Source organism: Lissotriton vulgaris, chromosome 3_1 (genome assembly GCF_964263255.1).
Source record: "Lissotriton vulgaris chromosome 3_1, aLisVul1.2, whole genome shotgun sequence".
NCBI lineage: Eukaryota > Metazoa > Chordata > Amphibia > Caudata > Salamandridae > Lissotriton > Lissotriton vulgaris.
The window spans coordinates 759,622,044-759,646,267 of NC_141689.1; the positions used below are offsets into that span (position 1 = coordinate 759,622,044).

Consider the following 24,224-nt stretch of genomic DNA (forward strand, 5'->3'; position numbering starts at 1 on the left):
CAATTAGCCCTATAGTTGAAAGGTATTCAACATTTTCTAACTAGGCACAAACTCCATTGGGATTGGTGCTACTACTGGAGCCGCTCAAACTCCTACTAGCTAGACACTCCTTATTGCGGGGATATAACCTTTTGCCCTTATTCACCTGCTCCAGGGATACAGGGGATTTATTCTCCTTATTGAGTAGGGAGACTCCATTTAGTCAGTCCACACCTTCTAGGGGGCTGAATCTATTTTCAGTAGGGATAATAAAGCTAGGTTGGTTAATCCATTGTGGTCCTCGATGAAATGGTACAAAATTATTAAGTACAGGTCTCCTTCCCATCCCCTGATGGTGGGATGGGAAGTTTGTGGCCTGTATGGTGGGTAAAAGTAGCTTACATAAAATGGTAAAATGCAATTCAGTGCACGCAACAAAATTCGTTTTATTGGGAGCTGTAGTAATCTCAAATTACAACTTGGGTGCTGCATGTGAATGCTATTAACAATATGACAGACACCCATGATGCATCTGCAGACTTTGAAAGAGTCCCTTCCAAATTTCTTCTCACCACTCTTGACTTGGGGGCGCGCTGGAGGTCGAGGAGGATAGCGCTTTCCAGTAACACCGGGACCGGTGCTTTCGATGGAACTATGACGATGCCCCCTGGGCGGAAACTATACTCTCTGTACTTACCAAGGAGCCCGGGCAACCCTGGCCGAAGCCCAGTGAAGCTGTCCTATGCAGCTATAGGGGAGTTTGGCTCTGGTTCACCCCCTTGGCCTTTACCTACCCATCCGTACTTCGTACATTGTTTTCCTCATCATACCTTTGTGTTTCCTTCCCTCTCCCGCCTCCTCCCTCTGTGATTCTTTGGCTGCCACCCCTTTATTGTTTTTTTTTTAAATTTTGTATATCCCGCCATTTTGGGATAATATTATCGGCTTTTGTGGGTCCTCCATCATGGCAGTTTCGACCTATCCTCTTTGCTAGTGGTCTGCTCCTTGTTTGCCTGACTGACCTTTTCTACTAGTCCACCCCCCACTATGGTCTGCCACACCCCTCCCTTCATATACTTTCACTGATACTCAGGTTTTTTTTTCTGCCTTTCACTTTGACTAGTTTGACAGCTTTGGTCCCCCTGAAGCACTTTTCCCCCTTGCCGGTCTAACTGACTCTATCTCCATTCCTTACCCCTGTTTACCATTTCCCCTCTTCCTTTCATTCCCCATAAGACATGTGTCTTGGCAATGCTACGGCCTAATAACTCATATTATTGTATAATATCATGTTTTTTTCCTATGTCTATACTTGGATCCTGTCATTGATGTAATCATGTAACTTGTAACTCGCTGATCCTCATGTAAAGTGCTCTGATACCTCCGGGTCTAGCCAGCTCTATATAAAACTTTGCAAATAAATAAAAGAAATAAAAAATATATTTACAGATGGATGAACAAATAGATGCCCCTAATCTTCCTCCACCTCTTTGTCTGGAACTTTCTGATCACCATTTTCATCAGCCCATGACAAATTTGCCCTGATTCACATGTGCAATCTGCAGCACACCAATATAATTTTAATGTGTCAAGGCTCTGGAAGCTGGATTTTAATACTCCAAATATCCACTCAGTGATGGACCTGGTGCTTCTTGGTCCTCTGGGCTTCTGTTTGTGGGATCTTCAGAGGTATCATGACCCACTGCATTAGAGCATATCCTTGGTCTGCTGCAAAGAAAGGAGATGTTGTACTAGTTAAGTCATGACAAGGGATGGCCCAGCATTCATTTCCAATCTGTTATGTGCCCTGATTGACTCATACATATTGTTTAATGTAATAGACATGCTATGGCATTGTGTGGCATACACACAAGTAGGGATTTGAAATGGCTGACACTGTGCTAGATAAACAAGTGTCCTGTCCTCTGTGATTCACTTACTGTATGTCATTTTGGTGAGTGTCATTGCCATGCAGAAGATGATTTGTAACCAGTAAGGAGAGTTTATTTGCCAATGAATAGATACATGTCTCATTGATCTATTGTATCTATTATTGGTTACTATTGCCATTCGTGAACTGATACCTGTCTGATTTGACAGCTTGTAACAGAAGCGGGTGATGTGTTTCACTTAAATTCACACATATTTTGCATTGAGAGTTGGAATCAATGTTGTTCAATGTCTTCCTCCATGAGAAGGATAGTAAGTGGATATCAATGTGGGACATGATAGTTTGCAGTGCAGTGTCCATAACGGTGACAGTAAACAAGGGTTAGAGATATGTGTCAATCTTGTGCTGTACAGTGCAACTGGCAGACTAACTACACATCCGTGTCACATTGCTTGTGGACAGTGTTGGCTATATCTTCCACATGATTCAGTGTCTAGGGTTTGGTGGCTGTGCTGCCAGAACCGGTGCAGCATTGCTCTAAGACAGGCACATTATTTTGACGAGAACTGTATTGTTAGCTGTTTTGGGACATGTAGTTTGTGCACAAGATTGCACCTTGCTCCACAGTCTGCATCCTTGGATGAATGCTATAGTGATATGTGCACAAAACAACGGTGTGCACATAGGATGTGATGTATGCCAATGATGAGTGACATAATATCGCATGTTAGAGATGATCCTGGGAGGGTCATATATGACAATATTTTTCCATTTTGCAGGTCTGGGATACATCTCATGCTGCATGACCATGGGATTTACATGTGAAGCACAGACTAGACACACAAATTGCCTTGCTTAAACAGGGTATTTGAACACATCATTTTACTAGGTACTGCATTTGTGGTGGTCTTTGACACTTTTGAATGCACACACAGGAGCTCATGTAGCAAGTGGTGCGATTAGGCAGCAATAGATGTAAAATGGCTGAGCCAACCTGCTTTAAAGTGAAGAGGTGGAATAGGCCTTTCAATTGACATACAGCACATCCATGGTGTGTCCACATATGCAACATCACATGAGAGTGACTAGTGACAACACCCACCCTTGCACCATGGTGCATATGTGTTGGCTTACTGTCCTCATGTGATGTCATGCTTTAAGGGACACATTCCCCACCAATAAGACACAATCCATACAATTCCCTCCTTCCATATGTTTCCAGAATGATGGACACAAAGTAATTGGCCATGACCGAGAGACATCTGATTATTGTTATGTTATGTTATGTTATGTTATACCTTGTTTTATATAGCGTACGGCTACTCGCAAGAGTGTCCCGACGCTTTGAATTGCACACCAATCTCATAACATAACAGGAAAAAACAAATAAAGAACAGAGAGAAGGGAACCAGAAAAGCCCAGAAAAAAAACTAAGCAGTAAAAAGCCAGGTTTTGAGCCCCTTCCTAAAAGCCAACAAGTTTGGGGTGCTGCGCAGGGCCACTGGCAGCTTATTCCACAACTGGGGCGCCAATAATCTAAAAGAGCGGCCTCCAATACGTGCTCTCTTAACACGAGGCACCGCAGCAAGAAACAAGGATTCTGACCTCAGCGACCTGGCTGGGTGGTAGAAGGTCAGCCTTTTTTGGAGGTATTGTTGGATTTGGCCCTATTTACCGGGTTATCCCTCAGATTTTTTGGTTTTTCCTCCTATTTTATCCTCACCTGTTGTTGTTGACTATAGGACTCTGGGCACTTTACCACTGCTAATCAGTGCTAAAATACATATGCTCTCTGTGTAAATTGTTGTTGCAATTGGTTCTCTCTGATTGGCATATTTGATTTACTGGTAAGTCCTTAGTAAAGTGGAGTGAAGTGTGCCAGGGCCTGTAAATCAAATGCTGCTAATGGGCCTGCAGCACTGATTGTGCCACCCACATGAGTAACTCTGAAAAGGTAACTCAGACCTGCCATTGTAGTGTTTATGCGCAGTTGTTAACTGCCATGTCGACTTGGCTAGGGAACCCACTTGCCATGCCCTAACCTTCCATTTTCTTACATGTAAGGCACCCCTATGGTAGGTTCAATGTACCCCCCTGGGCAGGGTACAGTGTATTTGAAAGATAGGAAAGGTACTGGTGTGTGTGACATGTCCTGATAGTGAAATACAGTCAATTTTGTTTTCCAGTATTGAAAGGCTATCTTGCCCCATAGGATAGAATGTGAGTTTCTATATAACATCTTATGAATAAACTTCCCATTGGGGCACAATAGAGAAATAAAGTTTAGCCTCTCTGAACTCATAATAACACATCTTTTAGTAAAGATTTTTTTTAATTGTGTATTTGAAAATGCCACTTTTAGAAAGTAGGCGTTTTCTTGTTTAACCATTCTGCGTGCCCCTGCCTGTTTGTGTATTGACTGTCTGGTTTTGTAGTGACATGGGCTGGGGATGTGCATTCTCTCAGACAGCCACGGGGTGGTCCTGCCTTTCATGAATGAGTCAGGGCTGAGCTAAATAGCCCTGGGCTGAATTCAGAGGAGTAGGAGGAGTTTTCACTAGCACCTGAATGGGACTGGCCTGCATTTAGAGTGGTGGGAGGAGATTTTCCTTGCACCTGAATAGTTCAGTTCAGAAAAACTTTATTTCGATCAATATGACCTAAAAAAGTACAATTCCTAAAATCATCTGTAACATACATAAATGCATACAAATAACGATTTGGAACATTAAGAAGACACAGTTCACCTAAATATATAATCTAACTGTCTTCATACATGATAGGAAAAGAAATATCATTTGAAGGTGCTGAAGCTAGGCGAAAAATACAATTTAATATCGGAAAGTACATAGTGCAATAAATAAATAATGTAATTAAAAACAGGAGAATTTCATAAGAAGAGCTGGGTCCAATAAAACAAAATAGACTTAATCATGGGCAGCATAATGCTGAATTAATAAAAATAAATTCAATCCTTATAGCAAAACCTAAGCCTCCTTGGATGATTTCAATAAAACCCTTCTAGTACACCACATGGAAAACAGAAATCCGGCAACTGAGAACATAATCGGAATACTGAGATCGGAGCGGAAGGACCCCAAACCTAAATTGTAAAAAAAGCTTTCTTGCCTCCAATGGTTTAATGAGATCTAATATTGACTCAAAGCGGGCAGCATCTTTTACTTCTAAGAATGCTAGAGATAATTTGCCCGTCTTGGGGCAGGAATAAAGTTGGGCCCTTCTATACTCTTCATAATGGACCTTCATTTGTTTCCTTGTGATTTGGTGACAGGCACGATCTGGTTCAGCCCAGCAATCGCCCAGGCCCATGTTAGTCAGTAAAAATTTGATATGGGCAAACCAAGAGAGTTTAACTGCACCCTGTACTGACATAACATCAAGTAACTCTGCCCTATAAGACAGAAGTTCAGGAGTAGACCATAGGCGACGCCAAAACAATAAAGGTCTAAAACTCAATATATCTGCAATCGCCATTAATCCCGTGTCTAATCGCAACGGGATCAGTGGGGTACTCGTTGGTAATCTGAACAGCTGTTTGTGGTATTGATTTTCTACCTTTGATAGGGTTTCAAGTTTGGAATGTCCCCATAATTCGGCGCCATATAGTGCGCCGCCTCGGGCTTGGGCCTTATAGATTTCTAGTGCTGGGCTGACTGCTCTCTTACTAGATCTACTAAAGACCTTCATGATGCCGCCTGTCGATTGCGCTAATTTTAATGTCGACTTAGTGATGTGAGCCCCCCAATCCAGATCTTCAGTAATGGTAAGGCCTTAATAAATAAAAGATGAGACTCTTTCCAGGGGTTTCACATTTAGTAGGGGGTTTGGGCAAGTACTTTTAGGGCTATTAAACGCCATAAATTTGGTTTTCTGTAGGTTTACTTCTAAACCTTTTTCCTTACAGAACAACTCAAATTTATCTAAAACCCTCTATATCCCCATAAAAGAGTGTCATCGGCAAACATCATTGCTGAAATTCTGCGGGACGCTAACTTAGGGGCATTAAGGTCTTTTTCTGTTTCCAAGGCATCAATCAGCCCATTGATATAAAGACTAAACAACATGGGTGTGAGCACACATCCCTGACGTACGCCACGTTTAACCAATATGGGAGCCATAAGTTTTCCATCCCTTCCATATCTTATTTGTGCATAGTTATCTTCTTGCAATCTCTTGGGAAGTTAGATTAGATACACCGGGACCCCGTTCTCACTAAGAACTGACCCTAGCTTTTCCTGTAGCACCAGATTGAATGCCAACCCAGGTCTTCCAGTGCAAGAGCTGTAGTCTTATTACTTGGTCCAGGGTCGACAACTTTTCCCTGAACCCTGCCTGGAGGGATGACAATACCCCCTTTTTCTTCCATCCAGGATTGTAACCTGGCCAGCAAGACGCGTGCAAATCATTTTTGGGAGATATCTATTAAGCTAATAGGTCTGTAATTAGTTGGTAAGAGTGGGGAACTTTTTTTAAAAATCGGTATTATCTCCGCACCCAGCCAGCTAGAGGGTATCTTCATGCCCTGCATTATAGCGTTAAAATGGACACAAAAATACGTGATCCAGATGGCTGGTTCGCTCCTATATAGGTCCCCAGGGATCTTATCCAAACCTGGAGCTTTACCCGGTGCTATTTTTAACAATGCACCCTCAATTTCCTTTATCCTTATGGATGTGCTTAAACCACTATCTGAATATGCATCCTGTTCTCTGCTGCTTACAATGCGATCCACTTCCACTTCCATATAGCAACAACCAGTTAAGTCTCCCTCAGGCTTCTTTTCCTCAGCATAAAGGACTTCAAAGTGCTCCCGCCATACCTCTTCATCCAGGTTCAGTTCAACCACAGATTTGGGGGTAGAAGAGCCTGAGTTTACAATACCCCAAAACATCCTCATGTCTCTATCCCCCAGAGCAGTTTTCAATATATCCCAGTTTTCCCTTTCCCGCCGCTGTTTGGCTTCTTGAACTATTAATTTATATGCCTTTCTTGTAGTTTTTATATAATGGCGATTATTAGCTTTAATAGATACTAAAAGTGTCCTTTTGGCCTTATGACATTGACTGTTATACCACGGATGGGTTGGTGACCTGGCCGGTCTGGGGGACATATTAGGATAGAAGAAATTCAATGAAACTTCCCTTAGTTTAGAAAAATTCATCTCAACCACTTCCAACTCTAGGTCATCCCTACTTTGTAGATATTGGGTCGGCACCTCTTCAAACACAGGATTTAGAGCATCATACAAGTTACTCATCTTATCCTGTGATTGAAGGAAATCGGTCCACCGTCCTCTCCTTCTACAATTTGAGATGGTCAGCCTAGAATCAATAGGGTTAGCTGGGGAGGTATTTTGTAAATTTAAAACTTTTAATTCTATTGTTAGGGCATGATGGTCGCTATCCAGTCGTGTAACAATATTTAAATCAATCATCCTGTCCCAGGAATTTGAATCAATTAAGATGTAATCTAATAAAAACCCACGATCCTTACTATAAAAAGTGTAACCATTTGATGAGTCAGAGCGTGATCTCCCATTACACTCTCTTAATGAGTGTTTTAAAACGAGGCAGTTCATCTGGATTACCAAGGGAGACCAATTTTTTACTATTGGACATCTGGATTCCGGAATTGCCAGAGAATTATCCTCATCGTGTATACTTTCAAAAGAAAGACCCTGAAGTGGCTCAAACTGACAGTTGAAGTCCCCTCCAACAATAACAATTTGGTTGGATCTATAGAACATAAAAATGTAGATAAAACCTCTACCGTATTAGACTCTTTACCCCTAGGGGACGGCCTCGAATATAAGTTTATTAAAACAACGGGAGGCTTGGAGGGGAATTGCAGTTGGACACATAGAATGTCTATAGAGCTTGTTTCAATTTGTACAGCCTTACAACCTAGGTGTACACCTATCCAGGTCAGAAGCCCTCCAGACGGTCTCCCTACACTCCCTGATATTGCTGAGATACTAGAATTTGCATAACCAGGATTAGTTATCGCCTCACGTGCCCACATTTCCTGGAACATGTAGACCTCGAATTGACTAATAAAGGATGCCCAGTCAGGGTCACCTAATTTATTATTAATACCTGCCACATTCCAGCACAGGACCAGTGTTGCCTGCCAGTCATGTGTATAGATTTTAGACGACACAAAGGTGGGCGACTTTGTTGGAGCTATTATCAGACCAGTATCTGCCCTCACAATTAGCCCTATAGTTGAAAGGTATTCAACATTTTCTAACTGGGCACAAACTCCATTGGGATTGGTGCTACTACTGGAGCCGCTCAAACTCCTACTAGCTAGACACTCCTTATTGCGGGGATATAACCTTTTGCCCTTATTCACCTGCTCCAGGGATACAGGGGATTTATTCTCCTTATTGAGTAGGGAGACTCCATTTAGTCAGTCCACACCTTCTAGGGGGCTGAATCTATTTTCAGTAGGGATAATAAAGCTAGGTTGTTTAATCCATTGTGGTCCTCGATTAAATGGTACAAAATTATTAAGTACAGGTCTCCTTCCCATCCCCTGATGGTGGGATGGGAAGTTTGTGGCCTGTATGGTGGGTAAAAGTAGCTTAAATAAAATGGTAAAATGCAATTCAGTGCACGCAACAAAATTCGTTTTATTTATTTATATGTTAACTTATCTGTAAACTCCATAATCCATACATTACTAGCCCCAGCCCTGCCCCTCCCTAAATCACCGCAGTGCAGGTCATCCCACTACCGACCGCGGCTGGAGGTGGTTATGCGGTCCGAGCAGTTGTTGTTAACCTTGACCATTTTGCAGCACCTAAGTAAGATGTTAACTATCCCAAGAGAGTTTCCATGACACCAAAAGGCAAAGCTAGAGTATTAAGGAGGAGTTCCTAGTCAAACGTGTTGAATGCGGTTAAGAGGTCTAGTAAAGTTAGTTATCTAGACAACATCATCAACAATATAATGAACAGCAGTTTGACTGCTGTTTTCAGGCCTGAAACTATATTGCTAATGGTTCCATAGACTCTTTTTTTAGATATATTGGTGGGGTTCTTTGACCACATATTTCTCCATGATTTCAACTAGGTAGTGTATGCCTCTTAACTGGCCATAATGCTCGATTTTATTGCTAGAAGAGATGGTTTTTTAAGGAATGTAGGCCTGTTATTAAGAAGGTTAGTTTTGTAATTTCCTTTTTGGTTTTTGTTGTCCATGTTGTTTGGCAACCAGGACACTCTTGACGATTTAGTAAGTGTCAGCGCCTGCACTACAGAATCTGCTTCTTGGCCACAAGGTAGACTGAGCTCTACCCTTTCACTTTGTAACTCCCGCCGTTTGAATTACAGATCCCGACCCAAGGCACAAGTCCAAGATCCTCATTGGTAATTATGTTTATGCCCCACTTGACCCCATGCTTTCACTTACGGTTAGGTGCCCAGGTGGAATAGCGTCTGTGTACCCTAAACTGCTAGCGGACCTAAATGATGATGTACCAGTGGGTGTATCCTGGCTGTAGAAATAATCTCTGCACCTTGTTTTTAGGACCCGACTTGCACAGCCCTTCCCACCTTCAATAATTATGCACACTCTTTGCAATATACAGCCAAGAAAGCATTTTTATTTTACTTTATTTTACATCTCTCACTTAACTGGTACCAAGTTTGTACACTGTATAATTAATCGCTTCTAGCCTAAGTTTTAACAAGCACCCGGACCAATATATTAGATGAAGAGGACCATCTTCTCCAATTGACCCGCAAGTAAGATGCTACCTCATACCGTTAATACCCAGACTAGAATCTCTAGCTACGGCCAAGTGGATTAATTTCTTGTCTTGCCCACCCCAGATCCTCTTTCCACTCGAGAGAAAACTTTAACCTGGCCATGAAGAGACTGAACCTACAGAGAGTGAACTAAACACTCATCCTCTCCAATTACCTGCTTCCTTAAATAGTAAGTGCAGGTACGCAACACAGCGCAAGCGCTACTGCATGCATTAGCTGCACTCCCTTCCTGTAACCTGGGATGATTTATGTAATTAAACCTCTATACCAATCTAAATGCATGCCAACTGTTATTACTCTGGCACTGGGAGCATACTGGCACTGTAATAATTAAATGTCCTGTAGGGCACAGTGCTAATATACGCTCAATTCTTGCTCTAGTTTCTGACTGCTCACCCTGTCCTGATGATGATCAGGACTCAGTAAAGATCAAAACGTCGTTGATCCCCAAATGAAAATCCTCCCATTGTATATATCGTTGTGGATTTCTTTTGTTGTCTGTGATATTTGTCTATTTTTACTCTCATTCAGTCATGGCACGCACTTTTTTCACTCATGTGAGCACCTGAAGCTACTTGTGTAATGCCAACATTCAATTATAATGATTAAACATACACAGTTTTGCCCTACATGCTTTGCTCCCTACTTAATTCACTATCTAGATAAAATAACTTTTTCTTTGTGTATCTGGACCTAGTTAGGCCACCTGTGAACCATTGTTCTTTTTATATACAAAATCAAAGGTGCCTTCTCATCCATAGCACAACCGGGGACACAGGATGACAGTGCAGGAGTTGAGTAGGTGAAACATTTGGATGGGCAGGCAGGGCAGGGGGGCCCTGATGACACCACAGAGACCACACCTGTCCCACCGAGAAAGTGCACCATTGTGGCCCCACTTCCCCTTCTTGAGGCAGAAACACAGTCCACAGGGGGAGGATGATGCTCAGGCTGAGTCAGGACAGCATGCCAAACAGGACCTAGAACAGCACACACTGCAACATAGAGAGCAAGTATTTGTGAGACACAGGCCAAGGACGAGCACCAGCGCTGCCGCAGATGATGAAGCCACAGTGTTTGCTGGACTGGAGGGCAACATGCTGAAGATATAGCGCCTGCAAAAGAAATCAATGCGTTCCTTTAAGCAGTTGGTCTCAGTGAACAACAGCCTACGTTACATGCGGATGGCATAATGGACATGGCAGGTGCTATACGAGAACTGTGTGCCACATTGAAGAAGGACCAGGCAGCCAGGCGCAGGGTGAGCCAACTTTCGGACAGCCAGTTTGCACACCTATACCAAGGCGGTGAACCACCTGTGCACTGCCACGAGCCAGCTGTCACGTCTCACCATGAACATGCAAGTGGAGATGGTCCACTGCAGCTAGGATGTGGCAAAAGGCCTAGTGCAGGTCACCTCCGCTGTGGAACAACTGCAGACAGCCAACACAGGTGGCACACCACTCCGGGGCTCAGGGGAGAGTGAGGAGTTGTCCAACAGGGGCAGCATTACCCCACCAGTGCCTGAAACAAGACAGCGCAGTGGGAGACAGGGTGCAACACCAGAGGAGTCAAGGGAGGGAAGTCAGCTCCCAGAGCGGGCAGCAGCAGTCCCTTCCTGGAGGAGATGAACTGCTATCACTGAGTCAAGCAAATGTGTGAAGCAGCCCATTCAAACAGGACTCCTGACTTGTATAAATGCACTGCGGATATAACATGTGCTACGTATAGCTACACTCATGGATTCTGTCAGACTGTGTGATGTAATATTCTCCTGCAGCTAAGGTTTGAATGAACACAGACCTGCAACAAAATATATTTTGCGTCATGTCATTATTACTCACCTAGAAGTAGTTCTGTGTGATCTCATCCCATTTCTGTCATCCGGCAGCTGCCCCATTTCAACTGCTGGTCTGCCAGGGGGACCCGGGCCCTCACTATCAGAAGTATCAGTATCAGCCAGTTCTACTGGGATGCCGTTTTTCATAGCTATATTGTGGAGCATTGTACAGCTAGCCACAAACTTGCATCAGGTCTCAGGGCTGTATTGGAGCGCTTCTTCGCTTTTATGCAGGCAGCGGGACCGGGTCTTCAGGATTCCAAATGTCCGCTCTATTACACAGCACATAGATTTGTGTGCACAGTTATATCTCCACTCCCTTGCATTGGCTGGATTTAGGTATTGTGTCAGGCTGAAGTTCAGCACTGCATATGCACTGTCTCCTGCAGGAATGAAAACAAGAGGTGAGTCAATGTCCCCCACCCCAGTGATGTACTGTATGTTGGGAATGTTTGACATGCATTTACTTGCAGGTAGCCCTCACCAAACTCACCAGCATTGAGACGTCTGTATATCCCACTATGTCTAAAGATAAAAGAGTTGTACTGCCTTGGTATTTAGCTACTATATCATTGATGATATGTTTGGCATTGCAGATGACCTGAATGTTTAGGCAATTGTATGATTTACGTTTTCTAAATACATATTCATTGGTTGATGGGGGTGTGAGGGCCACAGGGGTCCCATCTATGCAGCCAATTACGTGGGAGAATTGAGCAATCTGGTAAAAGTCCAGTTTTGTTTCATGTAATGCCTGTTGTGTGCTGGGGAATTGTATGTGATGTCGTAGCCTCTGTACCATTGCATCTAGGAATGTATGGAAGAAGCGCGACAGGCAGCTCCGAGAGACCCACCTGCCACTGCTATCACCCCTTGAAATCTCCCTGAGGCCAGTAAGTGCAGTGAGCATAGGACCTGCACATGAGTTGGATTTGTTTGGGTCATGTGTGTTGGGTGTTCCAGATAGGACTCGGCCATACTTCCGCTTCCTTCCTACCCCGCCGGTTATGTTTCCTACCGAGTGAGCCTACCCCTCATCCAGATGCCCAGATTGCAGCTGCCCGCGGCCTGCCTGGTTGTGGGTGGGGCCGCAGGAAGGAAGCGGAAGTATGGCCGAGTCCCGAGGAAGCTGTGAGGAAACCAACAGCCGGCGTAGAGATGTCCTCTCGCGGCCCGGCGCTCCGGTGAGTTATGGAGAGCCCCGGGCCGCCAACAGGGAGAGAGAAGTGCTGCCTCATCCTGAGAGGAGCCCCGGTGCCGGAGCCCAGTGAGTAAGGGCTGGGCAGGGGACCAAGCTACCGGGCGCCCCTGCTCCCGAAGGGAGCAGGCTCTCTTGTGGGGCACCAGTGTAAGGTGCCAAGTCAGAGCGGCCCGTCTGTCAGTGGGCCGCTCCAACGTTCGGCCCCCATTGGTCAGAGCTGAGAGGGCTCCAGCCTTCCCGTTGCCCCCGTGGGCCTGTCTATCGGCCACACTAATTCCCCTAGTTCCATTGCCATATCGGGGTGCATTGTCGGCACCCGGTGGCCCCCACTTGCTAGAGGGCGGCTCCAACGACAGGGGGCATGTTTTCTTCAGGAGCATAGGTGGCTCCCCTGCCCCCATTGTTGTCTAGAGCCTGAGGGCTCCAACAAAAACCCCATTATGTTCAGAGCCTACATGGCTCCCTGGGGCATATCTTGTTTCAGAGCCAGAGGGCTCCAAGGCGGTGCACTGGTCTTACCAAAGCCTAGAAGTCTCCAAAAGTGCGCTACATGTATTTCCAGAGCCAGATGGCTCAGTCCTTGTCCTGAGGGGCTAGTGAAGGCCCATGTCGCAGTTTTTTTCCCCAGCTGCCCAGCAAGTAGTGGGCAGCTGCACCGTTTAGGCTTTTCTTTCAAGGGACCTGTTCTGGGTGAACTTAGGCGTGAGTGGCACTCCATTCGCCCCTACCTTGGCCTTCCACAGCTGCGCAGCACTTAGTGCCAGCCGCAGCGTTTAGGCCTTGTTCTTGTCCTCAGCTGCCCAGCAAGTAGTGGGCAGCTGCAACATTTAGGCTTGCGCAGATGGTGCACCCTTGACTGGCACTACTTTGGCAGCACGCCCTGACATTCTGGACACAGGCATTTGAGCCCCTTCTTGGGATGGCCAGTTGGCCATGGGGGCAGGTATGTAGATAGGGCGCAAGGCCCTAATATGATTTATGTGCTAGATTGATGTGGTGCTAGGCAATGTAATGCATTTAGTTTGTTTTGCGCACCCAGTGTTTTATACCTCTAAACTGTGGTTTATGATTATGAGGTTGTGTAGCATATTATGGTTTATGCTATTGAGATGATATTTCACTCTGTGCTTTACGCCCCTAAGTGTGAGTTATTCTTAGGAGGCAGGGTCTAATGTGTTTAGACTAGTGAGAGTTTGCATAATGTGTTTATGCTGGTGAGGTTGTCGCAGAATGTAATTCATGCCTGAGGTGACTGTACATAATGTAGTTTATGTTACAGGTTGAGATGGAGTATAGTGATTACCAGTAGTTACTGGTTATAGGTTTATGATCTATGTTCTTGTACCAATTTCTGCTAAGTGTTGATCCCGACAGTGGCCCCCGTGGCCCTGTCCTGTGTAAATAATCCCTTGTAAATATTGCCTGTGCCAGTTGGCACAATGTATATGATTGTGTGATTACTATCTGATGTGTTTTGAGAATACAAAAGTTATTTTTATATAACCTTGTGTGGAGTTTCTTTTGTAGTGTGCCTGGGATGTTGTTGCTGTGTGCGTGTGCAAATGCTTTACACATTGCCTCCGGGATTAGCCTGACTGCTCGTGCCAAGCTACCAAGGGGGTGAGCAGGGGTTATCTTGGCGTGAGACTCCCTTGCCCTGACTAGTGTGGTGGTTTCTGTCTGGTTTTGGCGTAAGCCTTAGCCAACCGGAAATCGCCTTTTCTATCAGGAGCCATGTGGCTGGATGAGTCTCTTTTAAATTCGACTCCCAAGCCATTACATTAGCTGACATCTGTGTGACAATTGAGGATGCTGGGTAAAGTTCTTCCCCTCCTTCCCTTTACCTCAAAAAGATTGCTTGTCCAAGCACTGATCCTCTCTCGCTTGGAATTTGGTAATTCACTTGATCTGTGTGCGCCTAAAGCTACTGTAAAGAAATTAAAGTGGTCTAGAACTCTGCCACACAAACCCTATATAACATTCCAAGAAACCAATCTGAACAACTAGCCCTATGTCTCCTGCATTGGCTTCCAGTGGCAAAGAGGGTAAAATTTAAATCACTCTGCATTGCCTGTGATAAAGGGGCACTGACCTCTCAGTCTCTGCTCTCCCCTTTATAGTCCTGGCAGATCTCGGTGCCCCCTAATGCCCATTTGACTACTATCCCGATCATCAGGAGAGAAAAAGGGGGAGGAAAATCATTTTCCTTTAATGTATCGAAATTGAGGAATAGCCTCCCCCTCTCTTCATTTTATTGAAAAGAAGCGTTCCTTCTGCAATTCTTCAAAAACCTGGTCTTTGGTAACCTGTGCTTGTAATTCCTGTGGTGCGGTCTTGTAATTCCTTTATTGCGGCACTAACAGCGCTGGAATGTCTGGGGGTAGCCATGCGCTATATATGTGCTACTAGAATAGAATAGAATAGAATAAGCAGTGCATGACGGAAGCACACATTATCGTTAATTCAGTAAACTATAACTGATGATTTTCAGTTTTTTTTTATATTATTGTTTGTGCTATTTCATTACCTAAGGATAACTACCACTTTAATCATTGGATTTTCAGTGAATTTCTAGGGTTTTTTACATATAAGCGAAGATGTAATTGCCATACTTAACTATAATGTCACGTTAACCTTTTATTTACAGAGAATTTCTACGGTTTATTGAACATATTTAGCCGGCTCCCCAGCTGATTATTCTTTTGGACATGCCAAGTAGGTTGTCGGAAGACAGGCCTGGCCTTTAGACAGGCCCTTTTCCCAGCCCCTCTCGAGCAACATATCCATGATGAGGCGAAGTTGGTTGCTGTGCCTGTCCACTGTTCAGCCCTGATGTTCATTCCCCAGTAGGTGACCTGTACCCATTCTCCTATGGGTGGCAAACCTTCCCCCTGTCTGTGGCAAGGACCTGCACCCAACCCCCCATTTTGCAGCCAACTGCACAGATGTACATGGCCTTCAGACATCCACCTAATCCCCTGTAGACAGTCAAACCCCCTTTTTTGTTGTGCACACCCTGACACGCTGCTGCCTTTGTTGGAGTTACATTTATGACTGGGCATGTCAGAATGTTTTATTGAAATGGTTCAAGAAGATATGTGAGACCTCTTTTTACCTTTCTAGATCCCTAATCATATGCATATGAGAAAAAGAACTCCCTGATTTTGTAAATGTCTAAAGGAAATGCTTCTGGTTTCACAGCTTCAATTCTATTAAGATAGCGTCAGATGTGCCTCACCTCTGTCGTAAATACAGAATTTTAGTGATCTGGTCACTTATGAAACAAGTGTGAGAAGCTGCAATTGGTTACTAGAGAGTTAACTGATAGGCTGCTGCTGGTATTGGAAGTGCATGTTGTACTATGCATTCCAGAGTCTTTTACTAAAATGGATGAATAAAATAAATGAGAACTCTTAGAAAATGTGTTCTAAATGTAGCTTTCTAAAGCACTTACTATAACTTCTAGTATAAAAAGAACCTGCATTTTTTCTTCTACTGCAGTATCCTCTGTAGCAAATGGTTTCAGTTTTACAGCCTTGATTCCACCTACATGGTGTTCAGGTGTGCCATAAATACAGAATGCTACTGCTCTAGTTGGTCATTAAAACACTGTGGTTAGGCTGTAGTAGAACACTGAGGATTTAACTGACAATAAAACATGCTGACATGCACCTTCAAATTTGGCAAAAAGTTAGATCTTTTCTCAGAAAGTGTGCTTTTTGTTATTTGGTGTAAATCCATGTAACCATTTTTGAGAAATTAGCATTCAAAGACATGCTCAGGAGCAGTGCCGGCTCATGTAGGGCGCTCCACTGGGCGGTGACGTGGGGCGGAGGAGGGGCAGGGTGGGGGCTGTGAAATGCGGGAAACGGACGATTACAGGTAAGTAATGTCAAAAATAAATAAAACGATTTTTTTTGTCCGCGCTGCATCGCATTTGGCGTTGCAGCACGCGCAACGAAATCCGTTTTATTGATTTTTTACTTTACTTACCTGTAATCGTCCACTTCCCCTATTTTACACCACCCCCTCCCACCCTGCCCCTCCCGCGCCCCAGGTCACCGCCCGGTTGAACGCCCTACACGAGCCGGCACTGCTCAGGACGTCATGTAGGGTTTATAAAGAAAGTGAAATCTGCATTTTCAGATGTAAAGATAGGGCTAGGCAACCCTCATTGGCCTGGCCACAAAACGAATAATATGTTGTGATATATTGGCCTTCTGTAATATGCTCTCCTCCAACTCCGACTACCCAGGCCGTAATCCAGGCTTCATTGTAAATGACACACTCAGTATGCACCAGCAAACTGTCAAGACATCGGCCACCTGCTTTGTCATCTTGAAGTGGTTAAAGAAAATTTGTTGGATGCTACCAGACCACACTAAAAAAACTGTCATTAATGCCTTAATAACATCAAGGTTAGATTACGCTAACGCATTATATTTAGGGGCTAACAAAGCCACACTCCGCAAACGGCAAACTGTTCAGAATGCAGCCGCGAGACTGCTAGGTAAAATTCCTATCCATTCATCCACCACCAAATTTATACGTGAGCTGCACTGGCTAAAAATAGAGAACAGAATTAAATTCAAGTCCTTATGCTTCATGCATAAGATCTCTACAAATAAAGCCCCTAAGTACCTACAAAATCTGGTACATTGTTACCATCCATCTAGGACTCTGAGATTTGCAACAGCTAATACGTTTGTTGTTCCTAAAATAAAACTATCACGTATGGGCGGCAAATCCTTCGCCTACCTTGGTCCCTCTTTGTGGAACACTATGCCACAAGCTCTGCGCTCAGAGGTGAATTATGTTAAATTCAGAAAGGCCTTAAAAACCTGGCTATTCACCATCTAAGTCAGTCGTCCAATCAACTACTACTGAATCACAGCGCCGGGAAACCCTTTGTTGGGTAGCTGTTTGCGCTATACAAGATAAATAAAATAAATAAATAGCCATTACAGCACTGAGGGACATGGTCCCTGCATCCTGAAAATCCACTGAAACAGTATATAAAGGGCAAAGTGAGAACACCCAGACCCCAAGCACTGTGTGGGGGCAGGGCCATTTCCCTGGGACCTCCTTTGATTTGCGGGCTGCAATATGTATGACATGTTGATGCAGTCATTACAGAAACCTGGGAGATGGTGTCTGTTGAAAGGTATTGTATTGAATAACAGGTTTTTAGGGTCACTAAAAGGAACTCATATAAAGGATGTTTAAAGATTTTAGTCACAATATAAATCGTTTGCTGTTGGTACCATACTAATTTTAGGAATTGTGGTGGGTTCTGGGGTGCTTTTATCCTGTGAAAAGCATCCTGTGGAAGTACATGTTTAACTTAGAATGTCAGACTTTAGGAAGATAAGGATCATGTGTTCTCATTTTATATTCTCGAGAATCTTCAATAACCTCCAATACTAAGTCATGAGGACAATTCTTTTTCTCTCAAACATGGTTCATTAAATTCCAGCAGAGGACCAGCATTTATCACAAGGTAAAATCACATAATCTTAGAACACACTGCAACTCGATTTATATTGTGACTAAAATATCTTAACATCCTACATATGTGTTCCTTTTTGTGATCCTTAAAAGCAGGCTTTTCCTAAACTGTATTTCATTAGGCACATTGTCCCTGAAGCCTCGAATGGCTGCCACAACATGTTGTGGGTGGGTTGGGTGGGTGGATGGATGGATGGATGGATGGATGGATGGATGGATGGATAGATGGATGGATGGATGGATGGATGGATGGATGGATGGATGGATTAGGTTTGTTTGCATTTCTTCACAATACGTTCTCCTTTAATAGCCAATTTTAAAACCTATAGAGTAGACTTCTCACTGCAATAGGCAACTTTAACACATGTAGTACAGTGTCCCGGGGGCTCAGGAAGGATTGGAGGTTCGACCACTGGAGCGGGAGGGGCCGGCTCAAAGAGAAACACTGGGTCCTTGATTAAAGGTTTTAAGGAGGGCTTTATTGATATATACGTTTTCTTCATGAACAGGTAAGTAGTCTTTAGTCTCTGGGTTTCGCTGAATGCCGCGGTGCCTTCTGGTCGTGGAAGTCTTTATCTTGATACGTCTCAACAACAGGATTCCACGTGGTACCGGAAAGAAAAGGAAATCAAGAGAAGGCGAATTACTGCCTGCACTCTGGGTGGACATATACAAGGACCGGGAGTGAGGGACACGCAAACCCCGTGAAGTGCTCCAATTAACTATGGGAGTGACGGAAGGTGCTCGTGCTCAGGTAAGGGTTTGGTTGCAGGAAGTGTTACGCCGGGGGCTGTCTCCGCCTCCCAACCCAACCCGCGACCCGGCCCCGTACCTCTTTAAGCCACGCTCCTCCCGTGGGCGCGTGGCAGGGCGACTCGTCCGACCGTTGGCCTCCTGGCTTGTCGTTTCCGTCTGCTTCTCTTCCTGGACTTGGTTCCGTGCTACTCTCCTCCTCGATCTCCTCCTCGGGGAAAACACCGTCCGTCCTCGATGCCGTGCTTCCTGCTTTTGTCGTCACTAGGGGCGTGACTCCACAATCCCAGCCGTCGGCCTTAAAGGAGCCGTATACATTCACACCTGATGGCCATTCCGTGTCGGGGTCTCCTTCTTCCTCATGCCACGTAGAAGTCTGCGGCTGTTGAGACAAGACGCAAGGTGAAAGGGGGGTGGCGCACCACCAGTCTTTAAATTCAGATGTCTCTTGACAGTCAGACCCGTGACACACCTCCCCCCCTGGCATCTCCCGATCGGGGAGAGGAAACACCCGGGATAAAAAGTCTGCATTTGCATTGTCTCTTCCTTTGCGGTGTTGTACAGTAAATGCATAGGGTTGTAAGGACAGAAACCATCGCAACACCCGGGGGTTGTGGCTACTGTTTTGGTGCATCCATTTCAGGGGAGCGTGGTCTGTATGTAGAACAAAGGGCTTGCCCTCCAGGTAGTAATGCAATTTGTCAATTGCCCATTTGATTGCCAAGGCCTCCTTTTCGATGGTAGAGTATCGGCACTCCCTGGGGAACAATTTCCTACTGACGTATAGGATCGGATGTTCAACGCCCTCTTTGACTTGTGATAGTACCGCACCTATCCCTTGATTAGAAGCGTCCGTGGACAACACAAATGGTTTGCTGTGATCCGGTGATATCAAAACAGGAGCCGTTGTCATCGTGGACTTAAGACGGTGAAAAGCCTGTGAGGCCTCTCTCGATGGGTTACTAAATTCCTGGGCCTTGACGTCTTTGCGGAGCAGATTGGTTAAGGGGGCTGCTAACTCTGCAAAGCCTGGAATAAAGCGCCTGTAATAACCCACCAGGCCAAGAAAGGCTCTAAGGTCCCTTTTGTTATTGGGGAACGGAACTGCTGCTATCGCTCTTACTTTTTCGCTTTGGGGAGCGATGGTTCCTTCACCCAACACGTAGCCCAGGTATTTCACACTTTGAAAAGCTGCTCGCGATTTTCTTGCATTGATGTGTAGACCTGCTGTTTGTAGGGCTTCCAGAATGGTTTGTAAGTGTCTCAAATGTTCCTTCCAGTTCTGACTGTAAATGACTATGTCATCCAAGTAAGCTGAACTAAAGTGTGAATAAGGTTGTAAGACTTTGTTCATCAGGCGCTGAAATGTTGCCGGGGCGCCGTGTAATCCGAAAGGCAGGACGGTGAACTCAAAAGCACCTTCATCGGTTACAAACGCTGTTTTCTTTCTATCCTCCTCCCGAAGGGGGACCTGCCAATACCCCTTCGTGAGGTCAATGGTGGTGATAAATTTGGCGTCTCCAATTTTTTCAATCAAGTCATCGACTCGAGGAATCGGATACGTATCAAACTGCGAGACAGCATTTAATGCACGAAAGTCCATACAAAACCTTTTTGTGCCATCAGGTTTAGGAATTAGAACAATCGGGGATGACCAAGGACTCTGTGAAGGTCGTATGACTCCCAATTCGAGCATGTCCTGCACTTCTTTCCGTACAATCTCTTTTCTTGCTGCGGGAATTCTATATGGTCTTTGTTTTACCACTTCCCCCGGTAGAGTTTCGATGCAGTGCTCTGCTAACTCCGTCCTTCCTGGTAAGTCGGAAAACACTGCTGTATACGGGGTTAGAGTCTCTGTTAACTCCTGCTTTTCCTGGGGAGTCAGCTCGGGGTTCACCACCAACTGTTCTAGAGTAGAGTCATGTCGGACATCCATCTGCCCTACGAATTGTCCCACCCGGGGTAGGGGTCCCAACCACTCTTTCAAGAGATTGATGTGGTAGATTTGTGTTTTGTGAGGGGTTAATCGGAGTCTATAGGTAGTGTTTCCGATTTTTTCCGTGATCTGATATGGGCCTTGCCACTCATGCTTATTCTTAGTACTGATGGAAGGCAGTAGCACTAGAGCCCATTTTCCTACGTCCAGGGATCTTAATCTTTTACCTTTGTCATAAGATTTCTTGTATCTCTCATGTTGATGCTCCATGGATGTATAGGCGAGTTCTCTTAATTTACCAAGTCTAGTTCGGAGCTGAGAGGTATATTCCAACATGGATTTTTGCTCCTGGGACGTTTCGTTTTCCCACATCTCTTTGGTGATGTCTAGGAGACTCCGGGGCATCCTCCCATACAGTAACTCAAACGATGAGCATCCTAGGCTGCTTTGCTTTTGGGCTCTTATCACATAAAGGGCGATAGGTAGGAGCCGATCCCAGGCGGGCCCTTCCGCCGTCAGCATTTTCTTTAGTGTTTGCTTCAGAGTCTGGTTGTATCTTTCCACCAAACCATCAGTTTGGGGGTGATACACCGAGGTTTTCAAGTGTTTTATGTCCAATGAGGCACACACCTCCTTCATTAATTTTGAGGTGAAGGGAGTCCCCTGGTCGGTCAATACTTCTTTAGGAAAACCTACCCTGCTGAAAAGTTCCACAAATTTTTCAGCGATGGCCGCTGTGGTAGTGTTCTTTAAGGGAAAAGCCTCCACAAATCGAGTGGCATAGTCCACGATTACCAAAGCATATAGAAAGCCTCTTCCCGTCTTTGGTAGGGGCCCTATCAGATCCATGCCCACTCGCTCGAAGGGGACACCAATTAAGGGCATCCTTTGTAGGGGGGCAGCCGGAGGGCGCTGTGTGTTTCTACGTTGACAGACCTCGCACCGGGCACAGAATTCTTGAACATCTTTGTAAATACCCGGCCAATAGAAGTTGCGCAGGATACAGTCAGTGGTTTTTTCCTTGCCGGCATGTCCTGCCATCAAGTGGGCATGTGCAAAGAATAGCACTTGTTCTCTGAAAGACTGGGGAACCAATAGCTGCATCTCTGCTTCTTGGTTGGCTTGTCTGTATAACAAATCGTTTTTGATCAAAAAGCGGGGAAATACTGGAGAGGTCTGATTGTCTGAGCTATGGGCGATTTCCCAGGCGTTGAAAAGGGATCTGTCTTCAGTCTGGGCAAATCTGAAACTGCGATCAATAACCCAGGGTTCGGGGGACAGGTAGGATGGTATATGCACCCCACTCCTGGTTGTGGAAAGGTGTTCCTTAAATAGGGACAGGAATTCTGGATTGTCGGTCCCCAGGATCATATCTTCAGGCAGGGAATCAACTACCCCTACGCTAACCGTACAGGGGTCCCTATCCTGCGGTGTTAGAGTGATGGAGGCCATGGGGTAAGGCTTCACGTCTCCATGGACGCACCTGATATATACGGGAGTTTTATGATTCATCTGATCCGGGGTTACGAACCTGGATTGTACCACAGATTGCCTGCACCCTGAGTCTAACAATGCTTTCAATTGGAACCCATTCATCTTTATACTCACGTAAAACGTGCTGCCCATTTCGGCGGAATACATCACAGTCCGGGGCAGGTACCCCACCTCCATGGGTTCCTCATGGCTCTTCCTTTTGGGACACATCCTGGCGATGTGGCCCCACTCGCCACATTCGAAACACTGGGGTCCTTTTGTTGGAGGAACCATCATACCGGGAGGTCTGTAGGGTCGGGGAGCCTCGAGTACTGGTTTTGGCCTTTTGTCCGTTTTGATGATAGGAGTACCTTTGGAGTTTTTTTCTGGCTCCCACGGTATAGACTTGGGTTGGGCCCTGGCATATTGGGATGCCATCTCAATGGCTTGTTCTACTGTCAGGCCTACATGCTGTTTGAGCCAACGCTGGGTCGCATATGGTAACGCCTCCATAAACTGCTCTACATAGATTTTATTCAGTATTTCTTCCTTGGTACATACATCAGGGCGAAGCCATTTGTCAGCCGCCATTTTTAGCCTGAAGAACAGTGTTTTCGGGTTTTCCCCAGGAACCCCTTTTTCTTTTCGGAAACGGACCCTATAGGCCTCCTGGTCCAACCCTAGATGGTCCAATATGACCATTTTAATAGTCGCATATGGGGTTGTCCCCAGGGGATTCGCCGCTTGATATGCAGATTGGGCTTCGGCAGTCAGGAGAGGGGCGAGAAAGAACGGCCATTTTTCTTCGGGCCAGCTCATAGCCCGAGCCGCCCTTTCAAAGTTTACCAAAAAGGCGTCAGGATCCTCACCGGGTACATATTTTTGGAGGGCCATCCCTGACGGATGTGGCGTGTGTACCCGTCCTTCTCCCGTGGCCGCCTGTTGGACAGAGGGTATGGACTTAAGACCCTCTACGTGTGCGGTCATTGTTTTAGTAAAAAGTTCTCGGTCCGCTTGAGCAATGGACAGCTGGTTCTCCACGGCCCATCCTAACTTCTCCTGCCCTTTTATGAGGTGGTCGATCAGGGTCTCCATCTTGATCTCTCTGATGGATGATGAAGCAGATCCCACTTCTGACACCAAATGTCCCGGGGGCTCAGGAAGGATTGGAGGTTCGACCACTGGAGCGGGAGGGGCCGGCTCAAAGAGAAACACTGGGTCCTTGATTAAAGGTTTTAAGGAGGGCTTTATTGATATATACGTTTTCTTCATGAACAGGTAAGTAGTCTTTAGTCTCTGGGTTTCGCTGAATGCCGCGGTGCCTTCTGGTCGTGGAAGTCTTTATCTTGATACGTCTCAACAACAGGATTCCACGTGGTACCGGAAAGAAAAGGAAATCAAGAGAAGGCGAATTACTGCCTGCACTCTGGGTGGACATATACAAGGACCGGGAGTGAGGGACACGCAAACCCCGTGAAGTGCTCCAATTAACTATGGGAGTGACGGAAGGTGCTCGTGCTCAGGTAAGGGTTTGGTTGCAGGAAGTGTTACGCCGGGGGCTGTCTCCGCCTCCCAACCCAACCCGCGACCCGGCCCCGTACCTCTTTAAGCCACGCTCCTCCCGTGGGCGCGTGGCAGGGCGACTCGTCCGACCGTTGGCCTCCTGGCTTGTCGTTTCCGTCTGCTTCTCTTCCTGGACTTGGTTCCGTGCTACTCTCCTCCTCGATCTCCTCCTCGGGGAAAACACCGTCCGTCCTCGATGCCGTGCTTCCTGCTTTTGTCGTCACTAGGGGCGTGACTCCACAATCCCAGCCGTCGGCCTTAAAGGAGCCGTATACATTCACACCT

The 24,224-nt window shown here is 45.6% G+C and overlaps 1 protein-coding gene across 1 annotated transcript; it reads right to left on the bottom strand.

The window, feature by feature from the left end:
• Nucleotides 1-18,992: 18,992 nt before the first annotated feature.
• Nucleotides 18,993-23,648, bottom strand: LOC147727007 (uncharacterized). Its single transcript, XM_086963553.1, has 2 exons — nucleotides 22,512-23,648; nucleotides 18,993-19,349 (listed from the first exon to the last, which is right to left on the bottom strand). Exons 1-2 carry the CDS (start codon nucleotides 23,646-23,648, stop codon nucleotides 18,993-18,995), a joined length of 1,494 nt encoding a protein of 497 aa, XP_086819679.1.
• Between the last annotated feature and the right edge of the window lie 576 nt (nucleotides 23,649-24,224).

Coding starts and splice junctions, on each gene's coding strand:
- LOC147727007 (XM_086963553.1), bottom strand. CDS start 23,648: ATGAAGAAAACGTATATATCAATAAAGCCCTCCTTAAAACCTTTAATC. Junction 19,350..22,511: donor AAATGGGCAGCACGTTTTAC/GTGAGTATAAAG, acceptor TTGTCTCAACAG/CCGCAGACTTCTACGTGGCA.